Below are 20,392 nucleotides of genomic sequence, written 5' to 3'. Positions count from 1 at the left end.
GTCAATGCAGCAGTGTGCATGTTGGCTGTACGTAAATATGTGGGAGTAACATTTTGTCTGGGCACAATTAGAAAAAAAATTCATGTGATTGTTTGCATGGTTTCACAGGACTACACATAGCGGCATTTCCGCCAGTTCACACACCAGTCTGAAGCTGCTCAGAGACACAGTTTTCCTGGGAGACAGGGTTCTCCTGAGTCTGGCAATTGGCTCACGCAGCTGATTTGGCTGCCCAAGTCTCCTCAGAGATGTTGTATCTGCAAACGTAATCCTTGACAGACTTATGTTGGCAAAGGTCGCCTGCTTTTTGGGGTTCAAGTCTTCTGCAGCCTTCAGCATTTTTCCAAAAAGTTCACCTTCTGAAAATGGTTTGGATGTTTGCACCAACTTGTTTGCCATGAGGCAGCTGTCACTGCTGCATCACTGACGTCACGGCTGCAGTAAATGCAGACGGTTGTTTTTTCAGTCCAGCTAATAGTTGATAAATCCTCTCCTTTCTTAACTACCCCTGCAAATGGTGAAACCTTTCTTTATGGTGACTCTCATAGTTGCGCTGAATGCTATATTCTTTGAGCACTGTGACCTGTTGATGACATACCAAGCTCACAAGTTTTGCATTCAGCTTCGTAAAGAAATCAAACTTTCCATTTTACCTGGAAAGCTCAGTGCTCCAATTCAACCTTTTTTTATTTGGACAACATTTTGGTAGTTAGGTGTCACTACTGATCATTCTTATAGCAACGTAACAGCGGTGAGGCTCGCGGGGAACCAAACTGCATCTTACCCAGACGCAAAGCTTTCGCTTTTGGCAAATGCAGAAATATTCTTTTTCACCTCTTTTGCTTTTCCTTCGCTTCCCCTAGTTGCGAAATTACACACTTCTGTTTTTTTCTTTGAAAAAACATACAGTCAGGACCATAAATATTTGGACAGAGACACATCACATTCTTTCTAATTTAGTTTCTGTACATTACCACAGTGAATTTTAAATAAAACAACTCAGATGCCATTGAAGTGCAGACTTTCAGCTTTTATTCCATTGGTTGAACAAAAAGATTGCATAAATATGTGAAAAACTGAAAAACTAAAGCATTTTTCAAACACAATTCCTTCGATTCATGGGCTCGTAAGTAATTGGACAATTGACTTCCATGCTATTGCATGGGCAGGTGTGGGCAATTCCCTTGTTATGATATTATGAGTGAAGCAGATAAAAGGCCTGGAGTTGATTAGAGGACTCGTGCTTGTATTTTGAAGATTATGCTGTGAACAGACAACATGCGGTCAAAGGAGCTCTCCGTGCAGGTGAAAGGAGCCATCATTAAGCTAAGAAAACAGAAAAAAACCATGCGAGAAATTGCTACAGCATTATGAGTGGCAAAATCAACAGTGTGGTACATCCTGAGAAAGAAAGAAAGAAAGCACTGGTGAACTCAGCAACGCAAAAAGACCTGGACGTCCATGGAAGACAACAGTGGTGGATGATCGCAGAATCATTTCTATGGTGAAGAGGAACCCGTTCACAACAGCCAACCAAGTGAACAACACTCTCCAGGAGGTAGGCGTATTGAAATCCAAGTCTACCATAAAAAGAAGACTGCATGAAAGTAGACACAGAGGGTACACTGCTAGATGCAAGCCACTCATAAGCCTCAAGAATAGGAAGCATAGATTGGACTTTGCTAAAAAGGATCTAAAAAAGCCAGCGCAGTTCTGGAAAAACTATGGAGAAGGCATGTAGAAGCTCATGATCCAAAGCACACCACATCATCAGTAGAACACTGTGAGGCAGTGTGATGGCCTGGGCGCGCATCGCTGCTAGTGGCACTGGGACACTAGTGTTTATTGATGACATGACACAGGACAGAAGCAGCCGAATGAATTCTGAGGTGTTCAGAGACATACTGTCTGCGCAGATCCAGGTGAATGCAGCCAAACTGATTGGGCGGCGTTTCATAATACAGATGGACAACGACCCAAAACATACAGCCAAAGCAACTCAGGAGTTGATTAAAGCAAAGAAGTGGAATATTCTTGAATGGCCAAGTCACTCACCTGATCTTAACCCAATTGAGCATGCATTTCATTTGTTAAAGACAAAACTTCAGAGAGAAAGGCCCACAAACAACCAGCAACTGAAAGCCACTGCAGTAAAGGCCTGGCAGAGCATTCAGAAGGAGAAAACCCAGCATCTGGTGATGTCCGTGAGTACAAGACTTCAGGCTGTCATTGCCAACAAAGGGTTTTCAACCAAATATTAGTAATGACTATTTTGTTTTCAGTTATTTCATTTGTCCAATTACTTACGAGCCCATGAAATAAAGGGACTGTGTTCAAAAAATGCTTTAGTTTTTCACATTTTTATGCAATCTTTTTGTTCAACCCATGGAATAAAAGCTGAAAGTCTGCACTTCAATGGCATCTGAGTTGTGTTTTTTTTTAAATTAACTATGGTAATGTTCAGAAACAAAATTAGAAAGAATGTGTCTCTGTCCAAATATTTATGGTCCTGACTGTAACTTGCCACAGGAATGGACTAGAAATGTGCTTATTTTTTTTAAACATCCTTAAAATTTTTACTCTTTATGACTGATTAAACCATCAGGTTGTATGTTTGATACCCCTGCTTTAGATGGTAGATCTACTTCTTTGCGCAAAAGAACTCAAAGAAAACCCTTTGTGACAAATAGCCAAAAAAATTTTTTTGCTGCATTATTGTACAATATATGAATCTGATGTACAGATATAGTAAGAGTTCTTTTATGGACTGGCGGACCATCCAAGGTGTTGTCCGCCTTCGCCAAACAGTAGCTAGGACAGGGTCTAGCAACCTCGTGAATCCATACGAGAAAAAGTGAGTCCAGAAAATGGATGGATTTCCATGCCCATTTCCCAAAACACACATCCTCTCATTTTACTGTAGTTTGCACATTCATGTGTGTTTTTCAATGTTTCCTGCCATTTAGGATCTAAAGGGTAAGATCCTGGTGAAGGGGAAGAGGGAAGAGTCAGCAGAGGAGTGTTCCTCCAGTTCTTCAGACCTTAACTCTTCAGATGACGAGACCAGCGTGGCAGAAGGGAGATCCAAGAAGAAGAAAGATGGCAAAAAGGTTGGTTCTGCAGTAGTTGATTGGCCAAAGGGAAGTGACTCTTGTTCTACAGTGATTGTTTTGCGTGTGTTACTAGGCTGGTGTGTCAAAGCTGAATCCAGAGCTGTCTGAGTTGGTGGTATACACCCGCAGCGTTCACTTTAAGGGTTTTGATCAAGCTGCCAAAAGCTCGCCACTCCAAATGTCGTCCTTCTCTGAGAGAGAAGCACTCAAGCTTATTAAGGATTCTGGTAAGACACTTGTGCGCTCAAGTTTGTGATCTTTGAATGCGTCAATGTCCAGACTAACTGTTGTCCACCTGACCTTTCCAGGGGTCCTCTTTGTGCGCCACAATAGTCACAAGCTCAGCAGGATTTACCCATCTGGCCAGCGCCTCCAGTCCTCCAACTACAACCCTCAGCAGATGTGGAATGCAGGCTGTCAGATCGGTTAGCTTTAAACACTTTACATTTTAACAAGACACGCTGTTTAGTTATTTTGCAAATGATTTTGTCTAAAATGATTTGCAAAAAAAAGCAAACTCTGAGTCAGAGGACACGTCGGACAATCAACATTGAACAAAATTCCATAAGTTCCTCATCATAAGAAAACTCATCCCAGAACACTTTGTGTTTTTTTGGGGATTGTACTAAATATGTCTGTTTAAAAGTTAATCTACAATCCCGTTCCTTTTGGTTATTAACATCCCAAATGTTTCAGGCATGATTGACAGTTTTGTACAGCTTGTGAGCTTTAAGTGCTTCCACATCGTGTGGCTCCTTCCACCTTTTTTTCTCAAACCAGCCCTAATTTCTACATTACTGAGGTGAACGGCTGAGCAAATGAATTTGATCATCCTTCCTATGACTACAAATGAGTTGCTTCAACAGTGCTGATAATGGATGTGGTGATCGGCTGGAGTCAGTGTTAGCAATGGGAGCAATGAAATGATTCACAGGACGTGGCTTTCACCAGCTCATAGACAATGGTAGTTGGGTCTTTACTCCATGAGTAAATGGTAAATGGCGTATACTTATATAGCGCCTTTCTTCCTACAAGGACAAAGCACTTTACAGTCACAGACCCATTCACCCAGTCACTCAACTCAACTCAACTCAACTCAACTTTATTTATATAGCACTTTCATACAACAGTAGTTGAGACAAAGTGCTGAACACAACAGTAAAAAACATTAAAACATGTTACGGGGGGGAAAACACAGAGGGAGATAAAACTATAGAAAACAGTAAACAGTTAGAAAAACAGTGGTCTTCATATTGGGTTAAAAGCCAGAGCATAAAAATGGGTTTTTAAACGGGTTTTAAAAATGGACAGTGAAGGGGCTTCTCTAATGGCCAGTGGCAAAGTATTCCACAGCTTTGGAGCGGCTACAGCAAAAGCTCTGTCCCCTCTGAGCTTCCGTCTGGACCTCGGTACCTCTAAAAGCATCTGATCAGCTGATCTGAGGCACCGTGCCGGCGAATAGGGAGTGAGAAGCTCAGAGAGGTACAGCGGGGCAAGACCGTGTAAAGATTTAAAAACAAGCAGAAGAATCTTAAAATGAATTCTAAAATGCACAGGCAGCCAGTGAAGCGATGCTAGGATCGGTGTGATGTGGTCTCTTTTGCGTGCTCCAACCATAAGACGAGCAGCTGCATTTTGAACACGTTGGAGACGCAAGAGAGATGACTGGCTGAGTCCAAGATAAAGTCACACACACATTCACGCACTGGTGGCGGCTCCGCTGCCAAGCACAGGCGCCCGCCTACCACCAGAGGCAAGGTGGGGTTCAGTGTCTTGCCCAGGAGCACTTCGACTCATGGGCGTGCAAGGTGGGAATTGAACCTGCAATCTTACGATCATGGGTCGACCGCCCTACCGCTGCACCACGGCCGCCCACGGCTGAGTAATGCTTTGTTCAGAATGAGCACGATTTGCACGGCAAATATTTGTCCACCGCCTCTGTTTTGACTCAAATTTGTTGCTGGATGCTTGTCCAAAAAAGTGTTTATAAACCTGCCCCTCCCACAGTCTGTGATGCGGTTGACCATCTACTGCAGGAGTACATCTGAAAGATAGACGCTTTCAGCTGTATTTCAGTCTCTCTGTAACCCAGTTTGACAATATACTGACCCGCATTATTCTGAGGAGAGAAAAAATACGAATAAAATTAGAGGATGTTTTTGTAGTTGTCTCCATAAAAGTAAGAAACAAATCAGAAAGATCCCTTATGGTTTCAGTCCACCCACTGATCACATCATCAATATCCCGGGCCAAGGTTGAGTTCCTGATTTGTTGATGCACAGTTTTTGCCAAAGTTCCGTTATTTGAACCATGGAAACATCTCGCCACAAGTCAAAACTTTGACTGCGTTGGCACATCACCAGAAACAGAATTTCAGTAGACCGCTGCGCCACCCATGATGCTCAAATCGCACCTGTATATCTGTACATTGACTTAACACTGACCCTTGGTGCCACTGCCCATGCAGTGTGGTCTATATTCACCAATCGAGTGAGCACTGATGCACACTAGTTTTTGCCAAGACCTCTCGGAAATTTATTGGGCACCTGATTTTGGAATTGTAGTAGTGAGTAGTGAAGGAATTCAGACACAACCTTATTTTTCTAACTCACTTACTTAAACTGTAAAAGACTGAATTTGGGTTTTTAACATAAAGGACTTTGCATGGATTATTACAATTAACAGTTTTCAACAAAATCAAAATACGTAATGCAAAACTTGCTTAATATTCCAGTATGTTTAGTCATCTAACTTATTTTTATTTGCTAAAACATCAGATCGATACATCAAGGTAATAGCTTTACATAAAAATGATGCATAAAAAAACATGAATTGCCCCTTTTCTTATTATTATCTTATCTTATTCTTGCTCGAATGGCCCCAGGTCATGGTTGGAGTATAAATTAATGTTGCATTCCTAAAATGCCAGTTAAAAGCCCATGCAGTGTGGCAATGAAGAGGTAGAACTTGCTGATTGGAGCTCAGCTGGTTGAACCCCTTTTAGAACCAGTAGTGAACTTTGAAACTGCTCTGTTGTGTTTTCTTCAGTTGCTCTGAACTTCCAGACACCTGGCGAGCTGATGGACCTGAACCAAGGCCGTTTTCTGCAGAACGGTCTGTGTGGATATGTTCTGAAGCCTCCTTTCATGTGCACACCTGACAGCACCTTCAACCCTGAAAACGTTGGAGGAGGCCCCGGTCACAGACCTATCCTCCTCACCATTCGGGTAAGAAAGCTATGGGTGTTTCTATTATGTATACTTACATCCATCAGAACAATGGTTTATCATGGTCATGGTAGTGGCTTCATGTTGCAAGTTAACATGGCCAGTTAAAGACAAACTTTAAACATAATAATTTTTTCTTCTGCCAAACCAGGTCATTTCAGCTCAGCAGCTCCCAAAACCAGAATGCGACAAACCTAGCTCTATTGTGGACCCTCAAGTTTGGGTGGAGATTCATGGAGTTCCTATTGACAACAACAAGGAGAAAACTCATTATGTTGAGAACAATGGTAAGAGGTTGGGCTGCAACAGCAAAGGGCTAGCTATATAGAAGGATTGATTATCCTTTAGTGTTCCAGTCTGCAGGCCTTCAATGATGGAATCATATACATCTTTACATCCATATACACACTTCTATACATCTCGTCTTACAGTTGGGCAAAAAAGTATTTAGTCAGCCACCAATTGTACAACTTATCCCACTGAAAAAGAGAGAGAGGCCTGTCATTGTCATTATACCTCAACTATGAGAGAGAAAATGAGAAAAAAATTTGACAAAGTTACATTGTCTGATTTTTAAAGAATGTTTTTGTAAATTATGGTGGAAAATAAGTATTTGGTCACAGAAAAACCAACAAGCAAGATTTCTGGCTCTCACAGACCTTTAACTTCTTCTCTAAAAGGGATCCTCGGAGAAGCTGCACCATTGGTGGGTGACTAAATACTTTTTTGCCCCAATGTACATTTATGGTTTGTGGTTCTAATCTTATGTTTTTAACTTTGTGTTGTTCAGAATTGTAAAGAGTCCTTGGGAGCCCAGACAGACGCTCATAAATTAAATGTATTATTATTATATATTCCATTCAGCAGGTTCACACTTTTTTCATTATCATTGAGAACAGGCATTGTACCTGAGAACTAAAAGTCACCAAAGTTTTACCTGACAAATGACCCATGTTGTTTTCATAATTATAGATGTATTTTCATCTTGCTATGTTTTTCAAAAGAAATTGCATAAAATTTTATATGCTTTTTAAATAAGTTTTTTTCATTAGCCTTAAATGCAGTTCTCTACAAACACCAATATGGTTTTCATGGATATCATTCTACTTTGATTAAGTAGTACTTAATTGATTAAGTTAACTGTCCACTCAAAAATAATGAGTACATTTTAAGAGCAACTGATACTGATATAATCATCAGATTTTATTACCAAAACTGTAAATATATGGATTTTATAACTACACATAAATGGTTTTGCTGGTCGCTTTGTAGATGGAGACCTAAAAGCAGGAAGGGCTCGAACAACTCCAATAGGTGAACAGAATTTATTAATGAAGGCCAGAACATCACAACAATGACATACGCTCCTATGACAAGCACACAAAAGAAATGCCTTAAATACCAAACCCTAAAGTACTTAATTGTAGGCAGGTGTGACATCTCATGAAAAGCCACAGCCAACCTGGAAAGAACAAACCCAAAACATAAGACTAGAGGGCGAGCATGACATAAGTCTCCTCACAAAGTCTGGCTCCTAGACAGATGTCGAGGCTGGTTTGGGTGGTCTTGATGGAACAGGGAGATAAGTTCCCGATCTAGAATTTGGCTCTGTGAAACCTACTAAGGATCTGTAGGACTGGAACCCTTCCAGTCGATAAGGTATTGGACACTTCAACCAACTCGCCTGGATGCCAAGAGCTTTCTGACCGTGTAGGCAGGACCACCAGCCACATGGCGAGGTGCAGGAGGAGACGCCGATGTAGATTGAAAGGAAGTGGTCTTCACAGGCCAAGGTAACAAGGAAACAGCTTCCAAAAATCCCCTTTTAATGGTATGTCAGTAGCAGACAGCCATACCCTGTCTCCTACCTTGTACTTAGGAGGAGTTGGCCTCTCTTCTGGTTTTATAGCAATTGGAGTTGATAACCCTGCCTGGAGCCAGTTTAGCTCGTGCTGGTTTGCGGCACCTTCCGTCCGTGAAACCAGGGTTCGAATCCGGGCTGTTCCCTGTTCCCTTCTTTGCTTCTGTGTGCCGGTCCCAAGCCCGGATAGATTGAGAAGGTTGCTTCAGGAAGGGCATCCGGCGTAAAACATTGCCAAGTTAACCATGCGCCTCATCCTCAAAAAGAGAGGTTGTTTCGCTGTGGCAACCCCTGATGGGAAAAGCTGAAAGAGAAAGAAGGAGTTGATAACCCTGCCAAAGGCTGCTGGATCTGAAGTTTAGGCTGACAGTTCCTGGTGGGGAAAAGGGGGGGGGCTGATCATCGTAAGCAGCTTGAAAAGGAGGGTATCCTGAGGAGTTGATCAGAGAGTTATGCGAGTACTCAGCCCAAGGAAGCTGAACAGACCAAGTGTTGAAGTTCTTAGCACACATAGCTTGTAAAGTGGTCTCCAGATTTTGGTTGTAGTGCTCTACCTGTCTGTTGGTTTTTGGGTGGAATCCCAAACTTAGGCTACGTTCACACTGCAGGCTGAAACGACCCAATTCCGAATTTTTTGCCCCTAAGCGGCCCAATTCCGATCTTTTCATGACAGTCTGAATGACACAGATCCGATCTTTTCAAATGCGACCCAGGCCCCGTGGGTTTGCCGTCCTGATTCCGAATTGTAGCCGTTCTTTTCAATTGCGACCGCCGTCTGACCGGCCAGGCGACTTGATTCCGAACTGTACGTCATCGACACGCAACAAACGTCATCATTTTGCGTTAAAGTAGGCAGGAACGAGAACGTAAACATCAACCATGGTGGACGATGCTGCTGAGATCAGTCAGTGGAAGGGAAGCGAGATCCCCGATTGGATTAATATTTGGGCTGATCGCTCTTTTCAGGCCAAACTCCAGGGCTCTGATCGCAACTGGACGGTTTTTGAAAAAATTTCCAGATAAATGGCAGAGCGTGGTGTTGAACCTTTACCGCGATAACTTTTTTTTCTTTCTCCCCTTTGACCGTGCTCAAGCGCGGGGGACCCGAGGCGATCCTCCTCCTCCTCTCTGTTCTGATCCTTAGATTCTCCAGAACGGGTTAATAAAGAGTCCATAGCATTTATTTTGGGGGAAACCTTTTTTTATTACCGTCCTCCGTAACACACAACATGAATGCGCGCACACACTGCCCCCCCCCCCTATTCTCTATCGCGGCACGCGCTTGCACACACGCGGGCGAGCGGCTCCAACACATACACATTTCCATTCCACAACAGTGGGTACAGACGATCCAGACTCCATTGCCTTCTTAAAATGAGAAGATTGTAATTGTGCTGCTCCTTCGTGAAAATAAATTTAATATTACAAAAAGAGCTCCGCTTTTGACAACACTGTTGTTGACATCTGCTCCGCAAACAAGTGACGTCGTTCACCGTTGAGTATTCTTCTGGCTTCTGCGCATGCGGGTCTCGTTTGGGTCGTGTCACGGTCACACTGGAGATCACAAAAGTTCGGATTTACTTGGAAATGTGAACGGTCTAGCAAACAATTCGGATTTTTTCCAAAAATCCGAATTGAGCATTAAGCCCTGCAGTGTGAACGTAGCCTTAGACTGACCTTGATCTCAAGAAACTTGGAGAATTTTCTCCAGAATGTACTGCGGCCAATGAAATAATGTCCTGAGGAAGACCATGTGGCCAAAATAGATGTTGGGACACAATTATTGATAGTTGTTTGGCTGAATGCCATTTCTGCAAGGACACCGCATGAGCAAGTTTGGAGAATTTGTCTACTAAGGTCAGAATGACTGTCTATCAAGGTCAGAATGACAGTTTTACCTCTAGGACTGGGTAGTCCAGTGATGAAGTCCTTGGCTACATGGGACCAAGGTCTGGAGGGCACAGGTAGAGGCTGTAGGAGTCCTGCAGGTGGGGTTCTAGGAGTCTTTACACTGGCACGCCCGGGGCAAGAAGAGATGATGGCCCTTGTTTCTGATAACATGGTAGGCCACCAAAACCGTTGAGCCACAAGAAAAACAGTTCTCTTCATTCCGGGATGGCAGGGCAAACAAGTGCCCCAACTGCAGGACAAAAGTAGTGTTCTAATTCTTTAATATAGCTTGATTTATCCATATCTGTCTTATTTTAGTTTGGTTTTGACAGTTTTTGCAAAAAGACTTTGTTTAGTGCTGTCATGCTAGTCATCTTTTTGGTTGACTAATTGATCATGACCTGTAATTTGTAAATTTTAATTAATATAATTTTAATCTAAAATATCTTTAACCTAATAATTGCTATGAAAAGCCAAATTATGAGTTATTTTCATTTAAATTTGTGACATTGTGGCACAGTAAGAGATCAAAATACAGTTAAAAACAGTGGCCTTATGAAGTTTTTTTATTATAACAGACATACAACCTTTATTTTAACATCAGCAAGGGCTATTTTTATACTCAATTTGGAGAGAAAAATAAAAATAATACACATCAGGTCCAGAGTATTCTAATTTAATGCACCATAAAACAGTTGGAACACTTTTCTGAGCAATCCAAAGAATATTGACTTCAAATGTCTTATTAATACCATAATTCAAATGTTGATATACCTTTTTCCACAGTTTATCACAACAGCAAGAAAGGGGAAAAGACATGAATGATTTAATATTTTTCAATCTATAGTCTTCAATCTAATTGGTGAATTTCATAATTTTAAAGACTGCGATGAAGCAGAGGAGAAAGGAGAACACAAGGAAATGAGACACAAGGAGCTGACTGCGGAGGAATTTACCAACATGGGACTTTGTTTATGTGAAACAAACTTTTGCTTCATCATCTGGATGAAAACAAGTGCTAAGAGGTGAACTTTCCCTCTGAAATTATGCTTTTTTTTAACTTCTCAAGACCAACACTTTCATCAGAGAGAAAAGAGTGAGAGTAGAGTGAGGCACTGTAGCATTCACCATGTTTAAAACACCACGTTTTAAATAGTCAAATTTACGGGAAAAACTATTTAAACAAAGAAATAAAACAGAATTGAAGTTCTAACCTGGGCTCACACTGTATCCAGTCCGGCTCTGGTGCAGCCACGAAGCGGTCTAGCTACGGCAGATGACTCACATTGGCCACGGATGGCTGCAGTCCTGCAGCAGCCCAAGATCTGTCCTTTTTGTCATTATCTTTATATAAAGGATGTGTAGTATCATAAAGGATGGGGAAGTTCTGGACCTCTCATCTTCCATGGTGTTAAATGACCAATATGACGCTCTCCCACACAGTTTGTGACCCTAAATCGGCATGACGTTGTGTTTACAACTTGGTGAAAACGCAGCGAGTACAGTGAAAAAAACCTTTTATTTTAAAAATGTACCGGATGCACGTTTAGGTTGATTAATTTGCAAATTAGGGCTAACTATGGCCTCAGATTTAGCGGTGCTGACCCTCATCCCAGTCGCTTTACACTTGGCCGCAAACAGCCCCAATGCACGCTGGAGGTCCCAGCTCAGTAAAGCCAACAGGACAACATCATCTGCAAAGACCAGAGAGGAAATCCTGTGGTACCCAAACCAGACCCCCTCCGGCCCCTGGCTGTGTCTTTTGTCCATGAACTAAGAACAGAACCGGTGATAAATGGCAGCCCTGCCGGAGTCCAACATGCACCAGGAACAGGTCTGACGTACTCCCGGCTATGCTAACCAAGCTCTTGCTCCGGTCACACAGAGACCGGACAACCCTCAGTAAGGCTCCTGGACCCCATTCTCCCAGAGCATCCTCCACAGGGTACAACGGGGGACGCGGTCAAACTACTTCTACAAATCCACAAAACACGTATGAACTGGATGAGCAAAATCCCACGAACCCTCTAGCTGGTCCACTGTTCCACGACAAGGACGGAAACCGCACTGTTGTTCCTGGATCTCTCCTCTCCAGTACCCTGGCATAGACTTTCCCGGGGAGGCTGAGGAGTGTGATTCCCCAGTAGCTGGAACACACCCTCCTGTCCCCCTTTCTTGAAAAGGGGAACCACCCCCCCTGTCTGCCAGTCCAGTGGTACAGTTCCCAACTGCCAAGATACTCCCACAGCATCCAGAGACTTAAGGTACTCAGGACGGACTTGTCCACTCCCGGAGCCTTGCCACTGAGGAGCTCATTGACTTCCTCAGTGACTTCAGCTTGGGTGACAGACAGCCTCACCCCAAAGTCCTTATTCTCTGATTCCTCAAAAGAATGCGTGTCAGTGGGATTGAGAAGATCCTTGAAGTATTCCTTCCACTGCCTGACAATGTCCCAAGTCGAAGTCAACAGCTCCCCACCTACACTGAAAACGGTGCATGAAAAGAAGTGCTTTCCCCTTTTGAGGCGCCGGATAGATCACACTTTTCAAGTTACGTAAATACTCCAGCAGCTACACCGGAGCTGGACTGGATGCAGTGTGAGCCCAATCATTTATAATTAATTTTTTTGTAAATAACCATTATATGAGCGGGATAATGCCCTTCTAGGTGTGCATTATCTGACATGAACGGACTTCCAAGAAGCAACCATCTGACAAAATGCATCTTGTTCAAAATTGTATTTTGATGAACTTTATAATAAACTTCTGATTATGACTGTTTTTTAAATGTATTTTATAGTGTCTGAGTTCTTTATAATCTTTGTGCAAATGTATTAGGTGGAGGCTTTAAATAACCCCTGCAGGATTTTTTGCCTCTCCCTGCACTGTATTCAATTTTCTTTTCTCATTTTTTTCCACCTGTTAATCATAAAAATTAAGTTAATCTGTTATATTTCTCAGGCTTTAACCCACAGTGGAACTGCACCTTGAATTTCACCGTCCATGTTCCCGACTTGGCTCTGGTCCGCTTCATGGTGGAGGATCACGACTATACCTCAAGCAATGACTTCCTAGGACAATACACGTTACCTTTCACCAGTATGCGGTCAGGTGAGAGACACATGAACGTTACAAGTTGGGGTTGTGCTTTCATAGAGGTTGTGGTAGACTGACCTTTTGTTCTTACAGGTTACCGACATGTTCCCTTGTTTAAGCTTGATGGGTCCAGCCTTTCACCCTCTGCACTCTTCATCCATGTGAAGTTCAGCACCTGTCAGAGCAGTCCATCCAGATCCTAAGCTGATCACCAGGGAGGTTAACATCCAAGTGTCAAACCAAGAGAGTCTAACCTTGCCTCCTCTCACACAGCAGCTGACATAACCAACTAACGAGGATGCAAAATCTGGTTTATGTGCTCACAGAAGTCCTACTATGGCAAAAAACCTTTATCTATTTTTATTTTAGTAGTAGGCCTTATGTTATCTTAGTTATGCTTAGATTTATCAAAAGAAAGGAAACACTATTCAAAATTCTAAAGCTGTATTGCTGCTGGACATATCCAGTGACTTGAGTGAAAAACTAGTCACTGTTGTGGTGAAAACCTGAAGAATTTCTGTTTTCTTTGGCAAAAAAGAAGAAAGAGAAAACTGTTTAAATCTGCTGTTCTTTTGCATGACAGTTAAACATATTATCAGACTTCATCTCTTCATTTCTAACAGAAAACGCTCTTATGTACCATATGCCTTAGTCACAACTGCCCTAATGGGTGGATACGAGCCGTCTGCGGGTGAAAAATGGGCAAATCTTTATAAGACATGCAGGTGGCCCACAAATAATTTCAACATCATAGACCTTAAGGCAAAAATATTCATTATTATATAATGCACATTTTTTCTACAGGCCTACAGGTTGTAGCAAACACTTATACAACATATAAGGGGGAAGGTGCGTAGGTGAGACACAGGCACGTCATCCAAAATTTTCAATTTTTTCAACCCTACAAACCCTGCGCACCCTTTGCACACTCCATGTGTGCAGCCTGCCTGTTAAGCTGCGTTCATGTCAATAGCAATTTGCGCAGCAAATTCGCAACAGTCGGCTCTCTTTCGCTGTGTGAACACCTTTCTTTCCAGAACACCTTTCTTTCCAGAACACCTTTCTGTCCAGAGCTTGACGCCCCTGCCCCGTGTGAAAGGAGCTTCCAGCAAATATTTTTAGCCTGATAGTAACATGGAGCGGTGTCTGCGTTTTTGCTGTTTACAATAAACGGAAGACATGGATAATGTTCAAGGTTTGTGCCCGGCCGGAATTATATGACATCAAGTCTTTTATATATATCCAAATAGAGCTTGCACCACTTTGACTTTTCGGACTGTAGGAACAAGCGTTGGCATCTGGTAGCGAAAGTCCAGTGTGAACACCATACGCTAAAAGCACGGTTATTAATGGCTGTTCAGCGCGTTCTTGAACACATATCACATGTTAGTGTATATGTAGCATCAAACTTACCACACACACAATAATTGTACGTGGCATATTCATAACGTCCTTAAGGTGGCCTCGTGGGCTTTAAGTGAACTGCAGGACATTGAGCTCACTTAAAGATTGGGTGCACTTGTCCACTAACCTCCATGGGCCCGGACAACCCAAAAACCCACAGCACAACCCCCTGTATGGCTGCATGCGACTAAGGCATTGAATAGAACAAACTTTCACCACTTTTCTTCAATTTCATGTAAACAGCTCATTTAACCTTTTATTGTCTCTATGGTCTCAGAACACCAGCTGCGGTTACATGGACAAAAGTAATCGGAGTAAACGTCTGATCAGCATAAAAATGCGTCATGTAAACTCACTGTTCGGAGTACTCATTCTAATCAAAATTCCCTTCCGATCGAGATAGGTGGGTTATGCCGATTGTTGATACGATCATAGTGGATGTAAACAATTTTTTCTGATTGTGGGTCACTACTACTCTGGCTTTTACGTCATGTGTAAACAATGTGCATATGTAAACATTTGTTATAATTGGATAAAGTTTTTCTGGGCCCATGTATACAGTTCAATTCTAAGCTGATCTTTGATCTGTTCAAAGACATTTTGCACTTGTAACCGCAGCTACTGAGTTACTGCTGTTTTTGAAGTCTGGGGGTGCTGTAGCGTCCGGGACATGTTCCTGGAAAAAACTCCACTCTGATGTTGAAGCTTCAGGCACTATAGTATTTATTTAAAGTATTTACTCAGCAACAAATTAAGGCAGTCTAAAGTGAAGAAATATTTCAGGGAAACACTGTCAAACCATCTGTCTGCAGTTAGGTCAGGAAGGGCAGTGGTAAGTCCTAGATATACCACATCATCCTTGGGTGTCAAATACTTTATTGTCCCATTTGTGCCAAGGCCATATATTTTATTTTAAAAATTGTTGTCACATACTTGGGTATGAGAAGATTAAAAAATATTTCTATCCAGGGCTCTTAAGTCTTATGTGTGAACCTATACCTAAGTGTTAATGAAACACTAAGTGTTTCCTTATTCTTCCTAAAAACTTAAAGAAAGGATGAGGCTTGCTCAGACAGCATTGTCAGTTATGGAGTACCACAGAGGCTCTCTGTTTGATGCAATTCTGTTTAGTATTTACTTTCATCAATTATTATTAGTCAAGATAGCATACATTTATTTTGTTTTTTGATGATACATAGTTTTGCCTATCTATTTAACCAGAATTATCTCACAGTTTACAAGACTTAAGGGATATCTTAGTAATTTAAAGATTTTGATTACTTTTACTTGTACAGAATCCCACTGGATGACATCATTGTGGTCTTCAGAGATGTGAGACACTTTAGAGTCATTTTTTATGAAATCAAGTTTGTGGAATTTTCTTCTTTCATCTCCTACAATATTTCTAAAATCAGGACTATCCATCAATTTTCTAAACCCACTGTATTCCATCTGAGGTCATTAGGATCCTGGACACCAACTACTGAAGGCATCACTTGATAATTCTCTGGACAATTCATCAGTTCACTGCAAACATACCCATTTACACCTTAGAAATATTAGAAACATACAGCATGTTTTTGGACTGTGATATAAAGCAGAAGTACCCAAGAAAAGAACCCTGCATGCCCTGACAAAACTCATGCATGCAGAGGAGAACGTGCAAAGCCTATATAAGAAGCTTGCCAACTAAGACCTTTTGCTGTATTGGGGAATGTGATTTCAAAATTATTTTACTAAAAAAAAAGTTAAAAAGGAAGAGCCATCTCATAATTTCTTTCTTTCTTTTCCTCAACCAACTAACTTTGAGAGAATGTGGGTGGTGGCACGGCTTACAGCCCCAAAGCCCCAAGGGCCAAATGTTGTCACAATTTTTTCTTTTCCTAATCCAAGGATCTTAAGTATTTTTCTCCTTTTTTGGGTGCTCCTCGTCCTTTTTGTCAGTGAAGTCTGTTTGCATTCAAACTAAAGAAACCCACACTTTATTTCACCTGCAAGTTAAGAATACCATTATTTTCAAGAGGAACCAAGTTATCTTCAGGTCAGAACACCTGCCAAACCAAGAGGACCGTCAAAGGAAACCAGTAAATGCCCCTCAAGATGAACAATGTACTGCTGAAGGGGAATGTGTCACCATACAAAGTGACATTAATGTTTTGGTTTGTGCTAAAGCAATATATGTAATCATGATCCAAAAACAGTTCCAGCATTCATGCCTGCATTGAAGTTGTTGGTTTTTTGTTTTTTAAGTGCTCCTGGTTGTGTTCATCGTAGAACCTTAAAGTAAAACTCACTCAGAGCGTCTTACAAACACAGATGAGCGCTATGGTAGCAACAAAGAGTTGAGGGGGTTACAAAAGAGCATATCGGCTGTGGATGCTAAGAATCAAACCACAAACTCTTTAGATTATGACTTCTCTACCTCCTGATCCACATCTGTCTATGACTTTTTAATGTACTATAACAGTGTTTTAAATATTTCTGTACTAACAAATGAAGATGGGATGGTTTTCAATCAGAGCTATGTTTGTAAGCTATTTTACCAGGAGGTGTACTTATGTACTGTTGTAAAGTTTTACAGTTGTCCCAAATGAGAGAAATAAAGTCTAACAAATTCATTTCACTGTTTATTACAGCTTTGCAGTTTAAAAAATGGTTCACCACAGATTCCTGACTTTATGTTGCAGGAGGTCCGAACAGTTTTATCTATAACTGGATGTGATTGTTATGATTACTAGTAATATTAGGTCTGGGTTGTGAGAGGCTTTAAGTTAGCGGGACAGGTGGGTGACAGTAAGTGGGAGTGGGCTTTCTCCGCGACAGCAGTCCTGCCTACAACTACAACTTAAAGGTGAGTTTCTAAAGAACTATTGCTGCTCTGCAGAAACTATGTCACAGAAAACAACAGTTTTTATTTTATTTTAACTAAAAATAGCACAATCATAATTAAAGTACACTGGAAACCTTAAAAGATAATTGCAGTGGGACTTTAAATAGATTTTGAGGTTCATTTTCTACTCTTTTTTTCCTATGGTGTATTATTTTCTTACTGTGTTAATAAAACCTCTATCCATGCATCCATCGTTCACTGCTATCTTGTAACAGGCAAGAGACACAGCATGTCCAATGTCTTCTTCAGGGCTCATTTCAGCTGCTCGTGTCCAGGGTCTTATCCTTTCAGTCTTGATTCAAAGGTCATGACCATAGATGAGGGTAGGAACAGAGATTGACCAGCAAATCAAGAGCTTTGCCTTTGAGCTCGGCTACTTCTTCACAACAGATCGATTCAGTGACTGCAATACTGCACCTGTCCACCTGTCAATCCTGCTCAATCCTTCTCTCACTAGTGAATTGTTGGATGTATATTTTTTATTTTCTTTATTATCATTCTAACTGCTGTTTTTAAGACTGTTTTTTTATCTTCTGTTTGTCTTACACGATTAAATTTGTTGTCTTTAGATATTTCCGTGTGCCACCTCACCAGAAAGAAAGGAGTGTCTGGAATGTGAGCTGATTTAATCATGAATGATAGAAATTCCTGTGACTACAGCAGAAATTAAAGGATATATCGATAACTACTAACCCTGTGACATATAGGTATTTCACTCCCCATGTAACTAGAGCTGCCCAATTCTGAATAAAGGTGCGAGGAGGGGGCAGACACCCTCAGAGCTGCTTGAGCAGAGGTGTTAAAGAGGTGTCTGTTTCCAGACAACCCTGTCCATGTCCAGTCTGTTTGTGTCAAAACCAACAAATAGTCCTTGGTTAAACTTTGAATCAGGCTTTCCCCTGTCCTGTTTTTATGTACATGATGCAGACCCAAATTTTTGCATTTTTGACAGGTCTGGCTTTTTTCCTGTTAGCATTTGGAGTCTTTCCTGTTTCCTTATTAAAGCATTTACCGTAACTTACTTTTGATTAGCATACACCCGCCCATCTTAAAAAGAGAACGGCAGCCTCTCTTCGCAATGCCGTTCTGATGAGGTGAATATGGTGCTGACGTCTCATGCTTAATACCATTTTTCTCAACAAAGTTTGAAAGTCTCTGCATGTAAACTCTGTGCCGTTATCAGATCGCATGCATTTTACTTTCACAAAAGGGGGAAATATCAGCTGAAAATGTCTCTGTTGCCTGCAGTGCACCACTTTTTGCTTTCAAAAAATATACAAATTCTGTTTTCGAGGAGTCATCAGTGAATGTCTGTACATATTTGTATCCATCAATAGACTCATTTGCTAATGGTCTTGCTAAGTCTGTGTGTACCAATTGCAAGGGGGGGTGGGGGTCTCTTATCAGGATTTCTATTTTGTGTCACGATATGTCAGTGATGCCACACTGCATATCGTGACAGGTGTTACATTTATTATCAACCTCAACTTCAGTTTGCTAATAATACAACTTGTCATGCACATGAATGATAAGTTAGTACCTTCTTAATGGGTTAACACATCCCATCCTTGTTTGAAAGGGACTGTAGCTCCTGATGCTGTAGCTGACTTCACTTGTAAAATGTCTTGGGAATATGATGGAGTAAACAACGCTCGTCTCAGGGTTGTTTTGTGCTGATGACCTGTGCCATCTATCAGGAACATTTCAAAGCTTTTGAACGTGGCAATATATTAATGATGTGTGAGGTATAGCTCCAGTGTTGACCATCAGGCCCTTCTCCTCAATGCAACGTGCTGGTTGCTGCTGGCCTTTGATGTCTGGATTAGTAGCCCGGAAGGCGTAATCTGCAAGTGTAGCTCCAGATCCGTTGCAGCCTTCATCTGCGACTTTCCTTGCTCCATTCTGTTTGCCTTTATGTCTACAGGTGGTATCATTGTGTGTGCTGCTCCTGCAATGGTTGCACCGCTTTCTCCTCCTGCATGTTTTTGCTCGGTGGCCCTTTGTTCTGCACTTACAATATTTAATATCTGCATCACTGTAGTCTCTACTATGTGCGCTTGACTCGATGTGCTTTTGCCCTGTTCTTGCCATCATCTTCATCACTTTGACATTTGACTCTGCCACATTAACTTTTCTGTGTCTTCATAACTGCGCAACTCTGTTTTGAACTCAGGAAATTTCATATCATTATTATTATGAGTCACATGTATTGGAAAGGGTTTCCCATTTTAGAACCATAGCAATCAGCAGGGCATCTGCTAATGTCTAACATTGCCCAGAGCCATGGCTCTGATGACGTTATCTGTAACTGTCTGCTCCATTTCTTAACCCTTGTGCTATCCTATGACCCCACCCTTACACTGACGTGTTCTCACTACCATGACAAAGGTGGATAAAAGTGGAAAGATTTCATGTAATCCATGGACACCAGTGAAGATCACAAATCATTGAAGAAAAGAAATTCAGCACACTGTCTAGTGGGGTCTAGATGACCCAACTCCCAATGTTAGAGTGCCTAGGATAGCACAAGGGTTTAGCAATATAATAAGAGTTGTGTACATGCTGATAATGCAGGCCTTTCCTCTTCCTGCATGGTAGCCTCTCAAAATTTTCAGTGCATCTCTTTTATTAACGGACGCATCCCTCATAATTAATGACAAGCTTTTGTTGTCAACCAGTTGAATCTTCTCGGCATATACGTCAGCATTTTTCTTGATATGGCCGCTACCACGGCCTCATCCCTCGGTTCTTTCAAAACAGTCTCCTTCCACATTAAAAGTTGAAAATGTCCAAGCACTTTAGTTTCCCAAAGCTCGTACTTGCTTTCATCTCCGTCACAGATGAGTGGAGGTAACCTTCTTGTTCCTCGTTGATCCATAATGCTGGTTTGCCGTTAGGACACTGTCCGTCAC

The 20,392-nt window shown here is 41.7% G+C and overlaps 1 protein-coding gene across 1 annotated transcript in view; it reads left to right on the top strand.

Moving 5' to 3' along the window:
- LOC101173208 (1-phosphatidylinositol 4,5-bisphosphate phosphodiesterase delta-3-A) overlaps positions 1-17,208 on the top strand; it is a 32,639-nt gene extending 15,431 nt beyond the window's left edge. Inside the window, exons 10-16 of the mRNA XM_004086845.3 lie at positions 2,967-3,110; positions 3,187-3,340; positions 3,422-3,538; positions 6,162-6,340; positions 6,492-6,627; positions 13,052-13,201; positions 13,280-17,208. Of these exons, the coding sequence (XP_004086893.1) occupies positions 2,967-3,110; positions 3,187-3,340; positions 3,422-3,538; positions 6,162-6,340; positions 6,492-6,627; positions 13,052-13,201; positions 13,280-13,389 (990 nt within the window). The 3' untranslated portion in view covers positions 13,390-17,208. The remainder of the gene's footprint in view (positions 1-2,966; positions 3,111-3,186; positions 3,341-3,421; positions 3,539-6,161; positions 6,341-6,491; positions 6,628-13,051; positions 13,202-13,279) is intronic.
- The last annotated feature ends 3,184 nt before the right edge of the window (positions 17,209-20,392 follow it).

Source organism: Oryzias latipes, chromosome 19 (assembly GCF_002234675.1).
Source record: "Oryzias latipes chromosome 19, ASM223467v1".
Classification (NCBI taxonomy): Eukaryota; Metazoa; Chordata; class Actinopteri; order Beloniformes; family Adrianichthyidae; genus Oryzias; species Oryzias latipes.
Note: the sequence above shows the minus strand (reverse complement) of the source record. Positions and strands in the feature narration are given on the sequence as shown.